This window comes from Polistes canadensis, unplaced genomic scaffold (genome assembly GCF_001313835.1).
Source record: "Polistes canadensis isolate GaletaPanama2010 unplaced genomic scaffold, ASM131383v1 scaffold_262, whole genome shotgun sequence".
In the NCBI taxonomy this organism is placed as follows: domain Eukaryota; kingdom Metazoa; phylum Arthropoda; class Insecta; order Hymenoptera; family Vespidae; genus Polistes; species Polistes canadensis.
The window spans coordinates 23,972-41,794 of NW_014569809.1; the positions used below are offsets into that span (position 1 = coordinate 23,972).

At 29.0% G+C, this 17,823-nt stretch overlaps 4 protein-coding genes and 1 long non-coding RNA gene across 9 annotated transcripts in view; 3 read left to right on the forward strand and 2 right to left on the reverse strand.

Moving 5' to 3' along the window:
- The first annotated feature begins 893 nt into the window (after positions 1-893).
- On the forward strand, positions 894-6,215 carry LOC106790811 (spermine synthase). 4 transcript variants are annotated; one of them, XM_014755978.1, is made up of 8 exons: positions 894-993; positions 1,413-1,705; positions 2,270-2,381; positions 4,030-4,152; positions 4,229-4,383; positions 4,463-4,552; positions 4,647-4,838; positions 4,917-6,215. In XM_014755978.1, exons 2-8 carry the CDS (start codon positions 1,424-1,426, stop codon positions 5,061-5,063), a joined length of 1,101 nt encoding a protein of 366 aa, XP_014611464.1. In that variant the 5' UTR covers positions 894-993; positions 1,413-1,423; the 3' UTR covers positions 5,064-6,215. The 4 variants fall into 4 exon arrangements, with proteins under 4 accessions (XP_014611464.1, XP_014611467.1, XP_014611466.1 ...); XM_014755981.1 differs by having other exon boundaries at positions 2,273-2,381; XM_014755980.1 differs by lacking the exon at positions 2,270-2,381 and adding an exon at positions 2,900-3,011.
- A 644-nt stretch (positions 6,216-6,859) lies between these two features.
- LOC106790812 lies at positions 6,860-8,266 on the reverse strand. Its single transcript, XM_014755983.1, has 2 exons — positions 8,138-8,266; positions 6,860-8,046 (listed from the first exon to the last, which is right to left on the reverse strand). Exons 1-2 carry the CDS (start codon positions 8,237-8,239, stop codon positions 7,078-7,080), a joined length of 1,071 nt encoding a protein of 356 aa, XP_014611469.1. The 5' UTR covers positions 8,240-8,266; the 3' UTR covers positions 6,860-7,077.
- Positions 8,267-8,397: 131 nt separating this feature from the next.
- Positions 8,398-11,776, forward strand: LOC106790813. Of its 2 annotated transcripts, XR_001382121.1 has the most exons (6): positions 8,398-8,764; positions 9,493-9,635; positions 9,718-9,787; positions 11,035-11,186; positions 11,253-11,425; positions 11,682-11,776. It is a non-coding gene; the product is annotated as an uncharacterized LOC106790813 (long non-coding RNA). The 2 variants fall into 2 exon arrangements; XR_001382120.1 differs by having other exon boundaries at positions 11,035-11,425; positions 11,682-11,768.
- On the reverse strand, positions 8,718-14,562 carry LOC106790810 (ATP-dependent DNA helicase Q4; the record flags this gene model as incomplete). Its single annotated transcript, XM_014755977.1, is given in 9 exon segments — positions 8,718-9,193; positions 9,293-9,612; positions 9,693-9,852; positions 9,945-10,280; positions 10,373-10,660; positions 10,738-11,537; positions 11,625-11,736; positions 11,830-13,860; positions 14,003-14,562. Coding segments are annotated over 9 exon segments (4,389 nt in total). The 3' UTR covers positions 8,718-8,962.
- Positions 14,563-14,687: 125 nt separating this feature from the next.
- Positions 14,688-17,823, forward strand: part of LOC106790809 (disco-interacting protein 2 homolog A) — a 32,832-nt gene continuing 29,696 nt past the window's right edge. Inside the window, exon 1 of the mRNA XM_014755975.1 lies at positions 14,688-15,014. Within this exon, the coding sequence (XP_014611461.1) occupies positions 14,930-15,014 (85 nt within the window). The 5' untranslated portion in view covers positions 14,688-14,929. The remainder of the gene's footprint in view (positions 15,015-17,823) is intronic.

A 17,823-nucleotide genomic window follows, 5' to 3' on the forward strand; every position in this document is an offset into this window, starting at 1 on the left:
CTATAATAATAATAATAATAATAATTAATGTAAAAATAAAAAAGTACGAAAAAAGAAAGAAATACCGAGTCAGTTTTGTTCGTATATGCAATTTAATAGAAAGAAAAAATGAAAATGCAACAACAAAATTATATAACTTAACGCATTGCAAAATGTTTTCGTTAGTTTTAACAAGCGCACATACGAAATGAACTCACGTATATTTAAAATGATCACCAAACAAATAGATGATTTTATTACTCGAGCGAAATAATACGTAATAATTATATGACATATAAATGCAAATAAATAATAATCTTCGATATAAATTCGTTTTTTTAATATTATTTTTGTACTCACTTCGAAAGATGTTTTCTCTAGAGGAGGTTAGAACCATTTTTATTTTCAGATTTATCACACGGATTTCTTCCGAATTGTATCAGCATTAAATCTAAATATACATAAGGTAGGTTTAATTCTTATATTTTTCAATAATAAAATAATAAAAAAATATATATATATACGTACAAATAATTTCAAAAATTTTGAAAACAAAATTTGACTTTTGTAAATCGCGCGTTTTTATAATTATTTCCTATTGGATACTTACTATTGAATTTTCCGAAAAAGAAACGTTCTGATTCGTTCTTTTAACTGGGGATAAAAGTAATATCTTAGTCAAGTGTACAACGTAAACTATAATAATTTGAAAATATTCGTTTCGTTTCACGTCAAATATACAATCGAAACAAAAAGATGAATTTGATAAAATTGATTGTAATGACAAAATAAAAGAAAATAAAACAATTATTGTTATTGTATTCATTTAAATAATATGTAATTATTAAATGAATATTGGTAGCATTGATGTAGGTATTGTATCTAGTATTCAAATACTAAACAACTGTTGGTAGCAGGACACCCTAGACGCTTAGCGGTTAATAAAATTTTGTGTTCCGAGAACTCGAAGGATATTAATTGGTGATAATTAAGAAACATTTGTTAGAATTATAAGTAAGTATTTCAATTAATATCTTATAATAATTTATTAATTTAGTGAATTAAATTAAATGTTAATTTAAACGTATTACATGTTTTGATAAATCCTTACAAAGATATGTTAAAAAAAATACATGGCGAATATATTCTAGACTATAGAGTATCTCTCTAATCAAACAATTATATAACGTTCTCTATGTTGATTTAAATTGTCCTTCAATTTGAAAGATGAAATAATTAAGGAGTAATAATCCTGAGGATGTATTAATAATATGTAATAAAATTTTCTTGCATGTTCATGTCTTATTATAAAAAAGTACTAATAATTTTATTGATTTAATTCATTAAAAGTCATTTATTTTATTTATTATTGTTATATTAAAAATATAATATTTCCAAGTGTTGTGTTAATATTTATTTATTGTATTTTGTAGATCTATTAATAATGGTTGCCCATACAATACTCCTTGACTTTACTGTTTGTGCTAATGTCATAGCAGACTTGGAAAAACGTTCTAATTTAAAATCTGCTATTGCTAACGTTCTTGGTGAACACTTTATCGGTTTGAAACCATTAACAGAATCAAACATCGATGGGAGCTTATTGATTTTGTATACCGGCCCAAGAGGTAGTTTAATCACTGTAAGAGGATATAAAGAAGGCCTAATTACGTTAAACATTGAATATTTCAAACAGGATGATGAAGATGCATTGTTAACATTCGAGGTATAATAATATATATAACTTATTATTTTTTAATATATTTATTCTCAGTAGCACGCCTGTATAATAAGGAGATTTTATGAATTACGGATCTCTATTAACAATGAATAATGTTTTTATGATATTAATTATTTATTGATTTTTCTTGTTTACATTGAACATAATTTTATGGAAATTTATTGCGATAGGTCAATGTTTATGCATCTGGGTTAAAATTATAACATCAATTTTTTTTGAAAAAACAAATAAATATTAGCGTGTATCAAGAAATAAAGTCAATTTAACTCGATTTGATTTCTTGACACGATAAAAAATGAAATATTCAGAGAAAGAAAAAAAAGAAAAGAATTATTCAAATGAATTAGTATGGCATGCCTAATAATATATGCAAGTTCTCAAAAAGAGTGGTATATCGTGGGATAATATTAGCCTCTTTGCGCTTGGGAATAAAATAAAAAATCGAGCTAAATTTATATTTATTTTGCACGCTACTGTTGCTATAGTAGTAAGTAGATAATTTAATGTAAAGGAGAAGGGAAACATAGCATAACCAACAGGACGTTGTAGCAGTGGCGATACTTGGAAGCAGACGTTGCCATGGCTTTGAACAGCCAACGCAGCAAATGTTTACCACCTGTAAGACGAGGAACCGTATATGACCTCTATCTGACACTATCAGGTAGAAATTGCTTTCCCACGATCACATTTGTTCCTCGATTATTCTCTTAACCTTCGTTTTTATATTTATAGATTATCATGGAATACTACCCTAGAATTATAATTGCTATTGATTGTTACTAATAGATATTTAGGGTAGACCGCTTGCCAGGAATGCTAATTTTAGTTACCCCAGCACACACTCTTGCATATTATCAGATTATTTATCACCTTACTTGCTCATGCTCTTCTGATATCTTTTTTTATTATTACTATCATCTACTATTTTTGATATAACTGGTATACTCGATTTTAATTATAATAACATATGGATCAACATGATCCTTAACACGCTTAGTATTATTATCTTTTTCATTGAGATAATTTAGATTCCATTTATGTAAAGGGCATTTAAATATTTTTGCAATGAGATACCAGATCTTGATACTTTTTAGCTTCTCTACAGGGATGTAGAAATTCTTTTAACAAGATAGTGCATTTGTTCTGTTTATTCATTGGTTCGCTTCACGGCCATGGTAGTTGGCCAGAGAGTTGGAGACGGCGTTGCAGACAGCAGCAACCGCTACGCGGTCACACACGCTTATCCCCATTAAACGCGGTGGACCTTTTGAGAGATACTTTCCTACCGCCGGTGAGTTTTATTTATAATTATGTTTACGGTCAATTGTCAACTCGTTGAAAACAATGCCACAGCTAAATTGTATCAAATACCACATTTGTAAAAAAGATATAATATCAAAAGGGTCCTTTTTTCTATTATTAAATCATATGAATGAAATATTTTACGCTATTTTCTTCTCTTCAATTTAATAATTGTTTTCTTTCTATTATATATATAAAACTCTTTTTATTTTTAATATGTGTATTTAGTAGATAAGTTATTCATTTCTTTATAAATTATATGGTTTTATCTTTGATATGACAATTGAAATATTAAAGCTATGAAAAATGTCTCAAATAGATAACTAACAAAACAATTACTTACAGTTTCATTTGGAACAATATATAATATCTTTTATTTCCATCAATTGTTAAATATGTTTGCAGCAAATATTATTTATAAAATAATTGTACATACATTAGAAAAATTAAATAATACTGATTTAACAAAGTACTGATTTTTTAACACTAATTTGACTGCTTTTAATGCTCTGCTAGATACTCAGGGATGATGGATGGTATAACGCATTAGGTTGCTGCCGTGTATGTGCATAAGAGTTAAGGTCTTTTTAGTTGGTTTTTAAAATAGATTGTATATGTTTTTTCGCACACTTTTTTATCAGTTTTTAGATTGTACATAATAATAATAATAATAACAATAATAATGTTTGCCTTGTATTTGCATGGCCAAGCATTTTATTTAATGTTTCCTTAATTATCACATACTCCCAGTATTTAATCATATATATATATATATATATATATATATATACACAATACTATCAAATAAAATATACTATCTATCCAAGGAAACCATATATTGTTTTAGTTTATTACAGCTTGTATATCACCCATGTTAATTATTTTAAACAAATTCTTACTGTAACAGCTATACAGTGTTAAAGCATGTTTTAGTTTGAAAATCCAAATTTTAGCGAATACCATTTTCTAAATATATTTACTAATAAATATTGTCTTTGTTTTTCAAGATGAGAGATTGCTCGAATATGACATTGATAAGCTGGTGTTTGAGGCACGATCGCCTTATCAAAAGGTACAAATTGTCCATTCCAAATCTCTTGGTAATCTTCTGGTTCTTGACGAGTTACAAAGTAAGGAAAATATATTCAAATCATATATATCATTTTAGTAAGGGCTTTGTAATATAAATCATTTTTTACATTCTAGATATGTCAGAAGCGGATCTTATATATACAGAAACGTTGATGCAACGTGGCAAGGAAAATTATGCTGGGAAAGAAATAGTTATACTTGGTGGTGGAGATGGAGGTTTACTCTGGGAATTACTAAAGGAAAAACCAAAATTTATAACAATGCTTGAGGTACATATTATTAAATGCTCTTACTTTAACTACACATATTATACGTTTTATTTGATTATAATATAATATTTCTTACCAGATCGATGACGTTGTTATGAAAGCTTGTAGCCAACACATGAGAAGTATATGTGGAGATTGTTTAGATAAAAGGAAGGATGATAATTATGAGGTAAAATCGTGAAAGAAGAAAAAAAAGAAAAAGAAATACAAAAATATTATTATAATAGTATTTTTAAAATGTATTCAAATTTGACTAATTGTAGATAATAGTCGGTGATTGCGTAAAGGCACTTGCGCATATGATAGAAGAGGGTCGTCAATTCGATTATGTTTTTGGCGATTTAACTGATATTCCAATCAGTACCACTCCACATGGTGATGCATGGGATTTTATAAGATTAATTCTAAATTCTTCGGTAAAAGTACTTAAACCAACAGGAAAATATATGACCCATGTAAGTTGCATTCTTATTATTTGTATCTTATGTTAGTAAAGTAATATTTATATTTATTATGGATATTTTTTTTCCTAGGGAAATGGTGCTTCCTGTCCAGAATCTCTAAAAATGTACGAGGAAGTATTATCAAAACTCTGTATACCTGTCACCTTCACAAAAGATCGTGCTTTTGTACCGTCTTTCTTCGAAGATTGGATTTTCTATCAAGTGTCGCTTAAATGATGGATTAAAAACAGATACGATCATTTCTTTGAAAGACCAAGCAAATTTTCTTACGATCTATTACTTCCGTTATGACCCAAGTTGAGCCTTAGTTATAGAAACTTAAACAAATAATCAGTTCCTCTCTAAAAGATAATTTAACTTCTTATTCAAATCAAAACAATACATATAGATTTGTACCAACAAGTGCAAATATTATTATATGTTACATTCTATATGTACATACGCATGCGTACGTGTGGTTACTCTAATTCTGATATTATAAGTCAAACACTATATATATATATATATATATATCTTCATGCTTAATTAATCATTACTAGTAAAATGTTGAAATACGTGCTAATTTATTTTTTGAATGTACAGTATATATTGTGCTTACAATTAATTATAATTTTATTGATATATTCAGAGAAAAATTTTTATAAATTCAGTTATTAAAATACACATGAACGACCAAATTATGTGTACAATATACATAAGAGTGTGTGAAAAAAGAAAACGAAAAATAGGGTTTAATAAACTAATGATTTCGCTTCGTTTTTAAGTTAAGAAAAAGTCACAAAAATTATTTGAATTTATAAATGTTATTTAAAAAAGAAAATAATAGATATAAGTAATTATCAAGTTCTTTATTAACGTAATGTAAAATATTTTCAATGTATCATATTCAAATATTACTAAGGAATTGAACAGAGCATTTACCATAAGATTTGTAACAACTTATGGGTAATATTTTCAGTACACATCTTTTACAACCGATAATTATTTGATCGTCTATGAATATTATGAATATTTCTATAATATGATATTAATTAATTTACACAATTTGTATGTGAAAAATTACGAGGACAAGAAACAAATTACACAAAAAAAATAAAAAAGAAAAAGAATACTTGAAAGATTATTTTTTATAGTACATTTTCTTGCTTTGATAATGATAATTAGAAGAGAATACATAACAACAGCACAATATGGAATAAAATTACCATTTATATTCGCTTATATAACACCAGTACAAAAAAGACTATTATATAAATATTCGATTACGTAAAATAGGCATTCAGTTTTGTCAAACTGATAATAAATAAAGGGTATAATTGTATATGAACTTATGTCTTATTAGAATATATTCGGCACTTCCAAAAGAAAGTGACTTTTAAAGAGCACACCTATACATGATACGCAAATATAAAGTCTTATATATATATAAGACTTTATATATATATATACGGTAAACAAAATAAGAAAAAACAAAAAAAAAAATAAAAAAATAACTTGCATGCTAACTGTAATTCGTTCAAAACCCCACAGAGCCTTTTTATTAATTAATTTTAATTAAAATATACGCGCACATATATTCAAAATGATAGTTCAGTACAATTCAATCACTTATTGCAATGCCTTATGTGATCTGTGTATAATAATAAAAATAATAATAACTTAGGTCTTATTGAATTTAAAGTAATTGTGTAAATTTTAATGAAGTACCGTTATAAGTATTACTCTCAATCTTATTTTTGCGTTTTTAAGTAATTATGTATAATGGAAATGATTTAAATTAAATATCTTTTTCTGTGTTATATATTAATACAACAATAAATATTTATATTAATGTTTCTTTCAATTAGTGCTGTGCATTTTAAATTACGAAAAAAAGTATTCAAGTATTTGAAAAAAGTACTCAAACAAAAATATGTTACTACTCTTACATGAGTAAAATATTCCAAAGATAAAATGTTTTACAAACTCAAACGAATATTTAAAAAAAGAAAGAACCATAAGTCCAATATAAAATAATATAAAAAATATTAAATAATGGAAATAAATTATAAAATGCATATGACATAAATTGTAATGATAAATCAGACTTTTTGGTTTACTTTCCATTATCATGGAAACTTTGGCCCCACTTAAGACATGAAAGTATTCTTATCAAATTCAAAGACATATAAATTAAATAAGTAGTGCAATTCCTTTGTTGATGTTGAACATTATATAAATTAATGTTACTTTATGTTTCCAGTTGAAGCTTATTGTAATGTTGAACTTCTGATAATTCTGAAAATTGTCCTACCTCATGAACTATTGGTTCTATTTCAGTTTCAACCAATATTTGTTGTAACCATTGCTGGACTTGTTTTGGATGTTCATAAACACCTTTCAGTAGATCTTGATTTTTTGCAGATTCAATATTTTTTATTTGATCTGATATATTATGTTGATCATCAGAATGATTAGATTCAAATGAATCCGTTTTATCCAAGGACTTTTCTTCGCATAGCTGCACTCTTTCGTTAACATCTTCATTAACGGAATTAATGAAAATATTTGCACCTTCATTTGGTATAATAATATTCTGCAAGCCATTTGTGCACTTATTATTATATTGATGTTCTCCGTTTTGTTTAAAATATCTATCAGTATCTTGCTTTATTATGTATAATGAAGAACACAATGGCAGAACTTCAGAATCCTTGCACATTTCAGAAATATTATTTGATTCTAATGATATTTGTAAATGTCTTTCATTTTCTGGACTGGAATTTAAACTTGAGTTTAAAAAACTTATAGAATCGTTAAAGATACTCCCACAATCGAATGATATATTTAACTTATCAATATCAATGTTCCTTATTTGTTTAGCTATAGCATCTACGTCTTTTTCAAATTTAATTGATTTATCAAAACTGACATGATCTTTATTGGCTTCTTCATATTCTGCTACTTTGTAAGGTTCAATATCTTTGACCGTAATACAATTAGTTCCAGATAATTCAATATTCCCAAAATGATGAATCTTTTCCAAAAGGTCTTCTTTCTTCTGTAAATTCACAATTAATGATGGGATAAAATCTAAACTAGATTGCAATAAAGAAAGCTGTTGAGTGTGTACTGCTTCTGCTTGTCGCAATAGTTGTTTTTCTCTTAATCGCAATGCGTCTGTCAATTGTGCAAAACAATTCTTAATTTTTTCTTGAATCTACAATATGGAAAAGAATATGATTAACTTAATATGATTAATATTTCAATTGAAGAAGTAAAATTTACAAAAATAATCATACACTACTTACTTCTGCTGTATTATCTTCCAATGATTTTCTCTTATTAGATATTAATTTAATTCGATACAAATTGTTATCATTGGTATCATCTTCTTCATTTTTACCTATCATATTAAATCCTATTTAATTCCTGATTATAATAATACTATCTACAATGGCAATTTAAAAATTAACACTTTATTGTCAAATTTGTCTACATAAAATTATGCACCACGTTCGAGACTATTCAGATAACAATGAAAGCACAGTCCAGTAACTCTTTATCGAAATAAAGAGGTTATATTGATATTTAATACATCAAACGATTAAGAGAAATCTTATTTTAATTGTATTATTTAATTAATAAGAACAAAAAATAATCATAAAAGAATGTAGAAGCAAAAAATATGGCTTTTGCTATGATTATTCTATTTTTATTATTTAAAAAATTCTAATGCATTTATGTTTAACGATCACGCCGCCAGGGGGATACATGTTTCCTTGCATTAAGTGCATCCGCGATGCGTTCAAACGTGTTAGATAATTTTCTAATTAATAAATCAATATTTTAAAAGGTATATATAAAAAAAAGTTATAAAAATAAAGTGAATTTTTATTACAACTTATATTTCATAATATCATGGTATAAAAACAAAGGTAAAAAATATTATATTCTTCTTCTATACAGTAATAATCTTATTCCTAATGAATAGACAACCTTAAATTGTCAATGTACATTTTTGTGTAAGATATATTACTTAAAAATAATTCTCTGTAAAAGTAATATTATTTTACATATATGAATATATAAAATTAATTTACTCAGTCAATTTAAGACATGAAATATTATCAACGCTAACGTAATGCTAAAATCTCTTTAGTTGCTATTTGACAAATTGCATTAAAGTCAGACGAAATATATGATCTCCAGAATTTGCATTTACTCCAAAGAACTGCAGGATAATTAGGGCTTTGTATGCCATGAAAAATTCGTGCCACTGCACGACCAGTAAAACTGCTATCCTTGTAACTCAGTATCAAACTACGTACATCGCTAGCTATTTGTGCTTCATTCAATAATTTAACCTGCAATGATATCAAATTTTCAAAAAAAGTTATTATTATTAGACAAAATTAAATCAAATTAATAATACTTTGTCATATATATTATATACGTATACTTACTTGTGTTCTACAAGTAGTATCATTTAAATGATCCGATTGGAAATAATTTCGTATAGTATTTTTCAGTCCTTCTGACATATTTACAATATTCTCAGATGCAATCAAGCATTCATTAATTGTCGATGCGCTATACTTTTGAAAAGCTATACTAACAGCTTCTAATTGTTGCAAAGAAGAAATTTCTCTTGATTGTGTTCTAGATACCAATACATCTAAAGCTTCATCTAATTCAGCTTCGGTTAAATCACCACGAGCTTTAACTCTTAAACCTAGTGTGTTATAATGAACTGATATAGCAGAACGCTTTGGTCTCCCTTCAACTGTAAAGAAAAATATCGAGAAAGTAAATAATCATCGTATCTTAGAAAATATTTAAAGACAAATGTATGCTTATATTTACCTGTTTTCCATTCTAAATCTTTCAGATGTTTTTTAACCACTCCGCTATCCCAGCCAATAATAGAAGCAACATCCACAACAGGGAATTCTATGACGGTACTTTTTTCATGAGAAATACCTTTTTTTAAGTCCAATGCAATTGCCATGGCAAGAGGTGGACACTGAAATTAGAAATTATAGAAATAATTAAATATTCTTTCTTAAATAAGTTTATTAATACATAAATATAATAAGAGTATTATAAAGTACATACCGATTGTGCGGCTAATCTAAGTGCCTGCGGACCATTGTAACTACTAACTTTAGCCTTGGTATAAGCGGAAGAAAGAACTGTTAAAAATTTCTTATGATACAGTTCTAAATAACATAAAAGAGTTAAAATCGTTTCTTCAGTAATGTCAAGTAATCTAACAATTTCATCGATAGGTAGAGCAACTTCATGACCAGAACATTTTTTATCGGGCGCATTTTTATTCATTTGTGCACACGAACAAGGTATAAAAACTTTAGCAAGCAAACGTCTGATTGTATGCCTATCAATACTGTTGGCAAATATGTGTCTTCTTAATTCCCATTTGTCACTGTTTTCCTAAAATATAAGAAAACAATTTACATATCGTAAAAATGTCAATATATTAATCTTAAATTAAAAAATACAAAAAATACAAAATCATTAAGTACCTGAGAACTTATGAATAAATGACATTGTGCTGGCAATCCATCTCGACCAGCTCTTCCTACTTCTTGTACATATCCTTCAAACGTTGCTGGCATATTGTAATGTATTACAGAACGAATATCTGATTTATTAATGCCCATTCCAAATGCCACAGTTGCTACCACAATTCTAGTTTTTCCACTCATAAAAGATTCTTGTACAGTTTTACGACGATAACTGGATAATCCTGCATGATATGCCTCTGCTATATGTGATATTTTACTATTTGTTTTTGTAATATCTTGTGGATTCTATTAAAAGAACGTACAATAATATAATAACATATATATATAAACGTATGTACTTTAAATAATATTAAACAACTTACTTGAAGGGAAACTCTTAAAACACCTGAGATTCGTACACATTCTTCTCTACGTGTACAATAAATAATAATAGAATTGCATTCCTTAAATCTGTCGCTTAACAAAAGCTTAACTAAAGCATTATCTCTTTGTTCATCTTTTGATACACTTAAGAACAAATTGTTTGGTAATGGTACATCAGATATAACACCTGCCATTCCATCAGGAATATCCAGATGATGAACTATACTTTCAGCAGTAGATCTAGTAGCAGTTGCAGTTAAACTCAATACTGTTTTAACACCAAATTTTTCTTTTAGAACACGACAAACCATTAGATACGATGGACGGAAATTATGAGACCATTGAGATATGCAATGAGCTTCATCTATACAAGCAAAAGCTATCGGTGGCAGTTGTCTAAGTAAAGCACCAAATCCAGTTGATTTCTCACCAGCCACTATTGCTTCAGGTGAGACAAGTAATATTTGGATTTTCGATTGTTTTACAAGTTGCATTACATTATCTCTTACTTTAGGAGTTTGATTAGTATGCAAACAAGCTGCGGATAAAAATGATGCCATGCTAGTTACTTGGTCGTCCATTAATGAAACTAATGGCGAGATAACTAATGTTATGCAGGTTGAATATTTAGAATATAAATATGCCGGTAATTGATAACATAAAGATTTTCCAGAACCAGTTGACAAAGTAAGCAACGTTGATTGACCAGACAATATTCTCATTATTGCTTTTTCTTGTCCTGGTCTAAAGTTCTTATGGCCAAACATTTCCAAAACTTCGAATATTTCTTTTGGTGTATCTAAAGAGAAAGAATATTCAATTAATATAATTGATAATATAATTATATGTTATTTTGTAAAAAAAGGATAAGATTAAAATATGTTACCGATGAGAGATCCATCTTCTTTCAAGGGATATAATGCTGTTAATACTTTTATTTCAGGGAGGCATAATTTGGCTATCAATTCATCAGGAATTTTATGGACTACTGGAATTTCCTGTAATAAATTTTAATAATTAGATATAGTAAGTATATAAATTAAAAAAAAAAAAAAAAAGCAATTTTATATATTTATACTGATAATATTCACCTGTTCTTCCTCATTTTCTTTTTCCATCTCTACCTCCATTTCTTCTTTTTCTTCTTCTTCCATAATATCTGCAAAATCAGCTTCATCCAAAATGTATTCCTCGTCATCTAATGTTAATACCATCTCCTCTTGATAGGTATGCAATGGTTTTTCAGGAAGTTTACTAAGTTGTTTGCTGTGCGCAACAAGGGCATTTTGCTTTGCCATTTTTTCAGCTTCTTCTAAACTTGGATACTCGGCAAGCTCATCGGTTTCAACCAAAGGTAATAAATTATCTGTTTTCATTGCTGTACAATAACGAGCAAAGTGTCCAGTTTCACCACATTTAAAACAGGACATACCATTCTTCTCTATGAAATCAATTACATCAAGATTATCCTCGCTCGATCCTAATGCCTTCTTCTTTTGTTTCCATTGATTTTTCTTATATTTGGAAAAATTAAATGATTTCTTGCCGCGTACGAAGATTTTTTTCTTCAAATTTATTCTAACAAAATTATCATTCAATTTACCACTTGCAATCTTTTCTTCTAATTTTTCTTTATTACTTTTTTGTCCTTTGAAATCAGTGGTAACAGAACTAGAACTAGTAGATTCAGCAGAATCTAATAATGAAACTGAATTGGAAAAATCAGTGATTAAATCTCCAGTACCAGATGAACAAATTGCAATGCGTGGCACTGCTTCTAAAGTTTCTATTCCAAATATTTGATTATTATCAGTATCTTCCATAACTGAATCTTTAATGCTTTCTTCATTTTCCTCAACTTCTTTAATTCTACGTCTAGTGGGCCTTGTTACATTTGATTTTTTCTGTCTAGTTGTATTGTTTTTATTCTTAGTTCCAGGTTTTCTTCCTCTCGTTTTTTTAACTTTTTTCTCTTTTGGAGATATATCTTTATTAGCAGAATTATCTGTATCAAAATCATTTGTATCATTCTTTGGTGTATCATATGTTTCTACAATTTCTTTTTCTTTGTCTAGATTATCGTTGACACTTTGTAGAGTCGATTCATTAGAAACATTATTTATTTCAGTATTATTAACTGTTAATACATTTGCTTCATTGTTATTAATTTTCAAAGAACTATTATTAGATAAAACATTAGTAGTTTCTAGGCAAGGCCGTTTAATTACACGATTACATTCATTCTCTCTTTTGTTAGAATTTCTAATACGTTTATATCCTTTACTATCTTCTTCAGTATCACTAGTACATATAAAATCTTCTTCGTCTGATATTTGTAATGATTTATCATCGGATGGTTTCTTCGTATCTTTTGGAGAATTAGATTCCATTGATTCTGTACCAGAGTCACTGAAATTAGAAAATCTTTGCAAAGTAGTATTAGGATTTAAATTCTCCTCTTGCGTGCATCTATTCAGCCAACCTTGATTTATATTTCGATTAACAGAAAGTATTGGATTCTGTATCAATTGATGAATGGTATTTAAAGATTGACTATTGACTTTAGGTTCCGTGTTAACTATTTTAAAGGAATCATCAAAAATAGTCTTGGTCTCTTTATTCGTATCTTCCTCAACTAAATCTACTTTCACCTCTGATTCGTTATGAGTTTCATCATTCTTATCATTGTTTTTAACTTTTGTCTGAGATAAAGATTTGCGAGGATTTCTTTTCTTTAAACTAGAATAGGTAAATTTGTTTCTAGACAGTTGAAACGTAGAAGATTTATTAACTGTTAAATATTCTTTCTTTTTAACCATGGGATCTGCATTCTTACAAACATTGCTGTTCCATACATCCTTAAGATTTTTTATTTCAGGCTCATCTATCAATGAGGTAGTTGTTGGATCTATATTTTCGCTATCCTTTTCAACAGAATTCATTAATGTTTTATCTTCTGTTTTTCCTGGAGTTTGTTGTTGAGAAGATTCAACAGAAATATTTGTTTGTAATTCTTCATTAAATGTAATATCTAAAAGGGTTTCTTCCAATGCTTCGGTTTTCAATTTATAATACATTTTATATGCTTCTTTGATTGTAACATCAGCCTCTTTGATATCGTGCTATATTGAAAAGAACAAAAAAATAATATATATATTAAAAATATAAAAGAATATATAGGAATAAAAAACACATTGAATATATATTTATATTTATATATGAAAGATATTAAGAAATAAATAAGAATAAATTATTCTTATATACCTTGGTTGGTTTACGTCCATATTTTTCCATAAAATTACTTTCCCATAATTTTACACGACGTTTATATTTTTGATATCTAGATTTAAAAACAGGATCTTGCAACAATTCCATTTGATAATAATTAATATAACTATTCTAATCTTGCAACACAATAATACAGTAGATTTTTCAGAAGCATTAGGTTACATCAGTATAACTGTACAACGTGTATTATTTGCCGCGGAATTAATAAGGTATGCGCGGGAAAAATTTGTCCAGCCACAAGCTTATGGGCACAACGTAACTATTATATTATTTAATAAAATTAAATCAAATAAAATGACATTATCTAGATTTATAATAATACATAACGAGTATCATATAAAAATAATTACGCGAAAAAAGTTTAGATAAAAAAAGTAAATGCACTTTTATCGATGGTACTATGCACACGTGTAATTAAAAAGAAAAAAAAAAACAAAGAAAGAAAAAACCATCGAAATAATAATAACACCAAATATATGCACAACGAGTGATACAATTATTTGTTTACAAATACCGTTATAAAAATATTAAAAAAGAGAAAAAAAACAAAAGTATTCTCGTATCGGATAATAATATTAAAAAAAAAAAAAACAAAGAAATCATAGAATAATACAATGTACTTTTATGACAGCTGGAAATCATCTGCTGCGGTAGGTCGACGAAGAATCTTTGTGATTGGTTGAATCAATGGTAGAAGGGGTAAACGAAAAGTAATGGGAGTGGTGGAAGTGTTGGCGGTGTGAGCAGGGGCAGGGAGGGGGGTAAACCTCGAGGAAGGTGAGGCGCCACCTATCGCCATTGGTGACGAGTCAGTAATAGGCAAGATGGCCGAACGGTGGTGACGGGTTAAGGAATGTACGGCTGGAGAATTCGCGATCTCGGCTTAGCGCGGATGGCCTAGCGATGGCCGAATTCAACATCGACATCGGCAAACTTCCGGAGGACGTTAGGGAGAAACTCGCCGAGTTAGATCTTGAACTTTCGGAAGGTAAGTTAAAATAATATATAAATATTCGAGTTAGTTATATAGTTTTCGATTAACTATACTCTAGCGATCGCGCGGTGAACCCTCTATCTTTCTCTCTCACTCTGACTCACCACCCCGTGCTGTAGACCCCGATGAGAGAGAGAATCCCCTAGCCCCCGTGATAAAATCGATAACACCTTGCTCCTCGTCGTCCTCGTCGTCGTCGTCTTCGTTGTTGTTGTCGTCATCGTTGCAGTTGCAATTGCAGTTGTCGTTGCAGTTGCAATTGCAGTTGTTGTTGCACATTCGTCGTTAACTCTTTCTAACTCTCTCCACCCTTTTCTCTCTTTAATTTATTTACTTTTAAATATCTAGTTATTTATTTCACACACACATACATATATATATATATATATATATATATATATATATGTTTTGTCTCGATCATTTTTATTGATCGCAACTTGACAATGACACAACGATGATATGCAAGTACATACATACATATATATATATATATCTACCTATATTACTAGAATGGTATTTAATCGAATGGAGAGTGTTTCTTTGAATTCTAATTCCTAGAAATCCAGATTCCATTGAGATTTATCCTGAGAGAGTAAAAAAGAAAGAAAAGTAGAAAATGAGAGAAAGAGAGAGAAAGAGAGAGAGAAACAGTGCAGCCGCACCTTCCTTCCTTCCTTCCTTCCTTTCTTCTTTTCTTCCTTTCTTCCTTCGTTTCTTCCTCCGAGGATGCGCCACGAAGAAAAAGTAGAAGAAGAAGAAGAAAAAGGTTGCATTTCACCTAAAGGAATCATATTCGTCTCGCGACGCCGCTCGATAAGAACCCTTTTTCCTCTTTCTCTTTCTTTCTTTCTTTTTCTTTCTTTCTTTCTTTCTTTCTTTCTTTCTTCGTAGACTATCGTAAAAGGAGGCTTTTAAGTGCACGCGTGCGTGTCTCTTTGCTGTGTTCGCCTGTTTGCTTCTCTCCCTTTCCCCTTTTCCTTCTCTTCATTTTCTCTCTCTTTCTCTTTCTGTCTTTTTCCCTCTTTTGCTGTCTCTACGTATCCTTCGTCACGTACACGCGTTACTATACTTCATACGTATCAGCCTAAAACTTCGTCATTTTATTCTTAATTTTCTCTTTCTCTATCTCTATCTGTCTCTCTGTGTGTACCTTTTTCTTTCTCTCTCTCTCTCTCTCTTTCTTTCCTTTCTTCCCACGTTCACTTGGTGGTAATATAAATAACTGAAAATAAGATCTATCTATTAATAGAAGATGAGCCTTTGAACGATCATCCTTGCACATCGAAGAAAGGGTTTAACGATAATTCTATAAAGTAGCTCGCGAATCATCCGTAAAGATGGAGAAAGAAGAAAACAAAATAAAAAGGGAAAAGGGATCGTTGTACGATCCCTCTATATATATGTATGTATGTATGGATGATGACAAAGACACTAGCCCTTGGTGGAAGGGTTCGTTAAAGGATTGTAAAGAAAAAACAAATGAAATATTCTTTCTTTCTTTCTTTTTCTTGTAGAACAATCGGTGCAATCTTGTCGAAGTTCTGGCCCTTTAAATATTAAATCCTAACTGTCGTTTTGTGAAAAATAATACAACGTTGCTATTGAAAAACATTTATTTGGTGATATTAATGAGATTAATTAATTTCATTATAAAGTCAAATATTTGTCCAATTTTTTTTGCTTCTTATTTAAATGAAATTCATTTGTAATATATGTGATGTGCATGCACAAAACATTTATTTGATTCTTATCAATGATTGTGTGTTTTAGATTGATTTAATCATAGAGTTAATATTCTTCAAATTTAATTAATTGTCATATGGCATACATACATACAAACACACACATATATAAATATATTGATAAAATTCTATTTGAAATAAAACATATTTATATATCTTTTTATTTTTCTGTTTCTTTCTCTCGTTTAGGTTCGTTCGTTTCGATTTTGTATTTTAAGCATCTCCAGCACAAGTATATGTATATACATATATACGTTTTACACATTCAAACACAGAGAAAGAAAGAAAGAAAGAGAGAGAAAGAGAAAGAGAGAGACTAGTTAAAGCCGCGACAAGTTATTGACCGGTTTCTCACGAATACACAATCCACGTTTAAACGACTGCTTCATTAATCGTTAATTCTTCTATATACTCATAGCTTATTACCAACCATATACATATGACACTACCATCATCATCATCATCATCACTACCATCATTCTCGTCATCACACGTTATTCATCATTCTATCCAACGTGTCGTGAATCCCAAAAAAAAATAATTATCTTTCTATCCAAACACACAAATTTCTAAATTAATCAAAATATTTTACACCGATTAATTTTATAATTAACATGATAAAAAAAAGAATATAATTAAAATGATATTAAATATCACACATTAAACAAACATTTCTTTCTTTCTTTTTTAATCCATTTCCCATTTCTCGATACTGGATATATTTATTATGGTGTTCTTGGTATTAAAACTCGCAGGTGTGAAATTTCGTCTCTCCTTTTTTCACGAAAAAGAAAAAGAGGGGGTGGAGGAGGAGGAGAAGAAGGGGGGAGTTGATACAACGGTGTTGTGTAGTCACAAGGATTTGCTTAATGTTTGTATTCATAGTTACAACTATTATAATGTGAAACCAAGCAACTAACCAACCAACCAACCGGTTTTCTCGAATCTACGTTTCTTCTCTCTCTCTCTCTTTCTTTCTTTCTCATTTTATTTCCATCCTTTTTCTTGATCTCTATCTTTCTCTCTCTCTCTCTCTCTCTCTCTCTCTCTCTCTCTCTCTC

What these genes read in the sequence shown, in the direction of transcription:
- LOC106790811 (XM_014755978.1), top strand. Translation starts at nt 1,424, where the DNA reads ATGGTTGCCCATACAATACTCCTTGACTTTACTGTTTGTGCTAATGTC. An exon ending in ATGCATTGTTAACATTCGAG is followed by an intron (nt 1,706 to 2,269) that starts GTATAATAATAT and finishes AGGACGTTGTAG; the next exon opens with CAGTGGCGATACTTGGAAGC. An exon ending in GGTTCTTGACGAGTTACAAA is followed by an intron (nt 4,153 to 4,228) that starts GTAAGGAAAATA and finishes TTTACATTCTAG; the next exon opens with ATATGTCAGAAGCGGATCTT.
- LOC106790812 (XM_014755983.1), bottom strand. Translation starts at nt 8,239, where the DNA reads ATGATAGGTAAAAATGAAGAAGATGATACCAATGATAACAATTTGTAT. An exon ending in TGGAAGATAATACAGCAGAA is followed by an intron (nt 8,047 to 8,137) that starts GTAAGTAGTGTA and finishes TCCATATTGTAG; the next exon opens with ATTCAAGAAAAAATTAAGAA.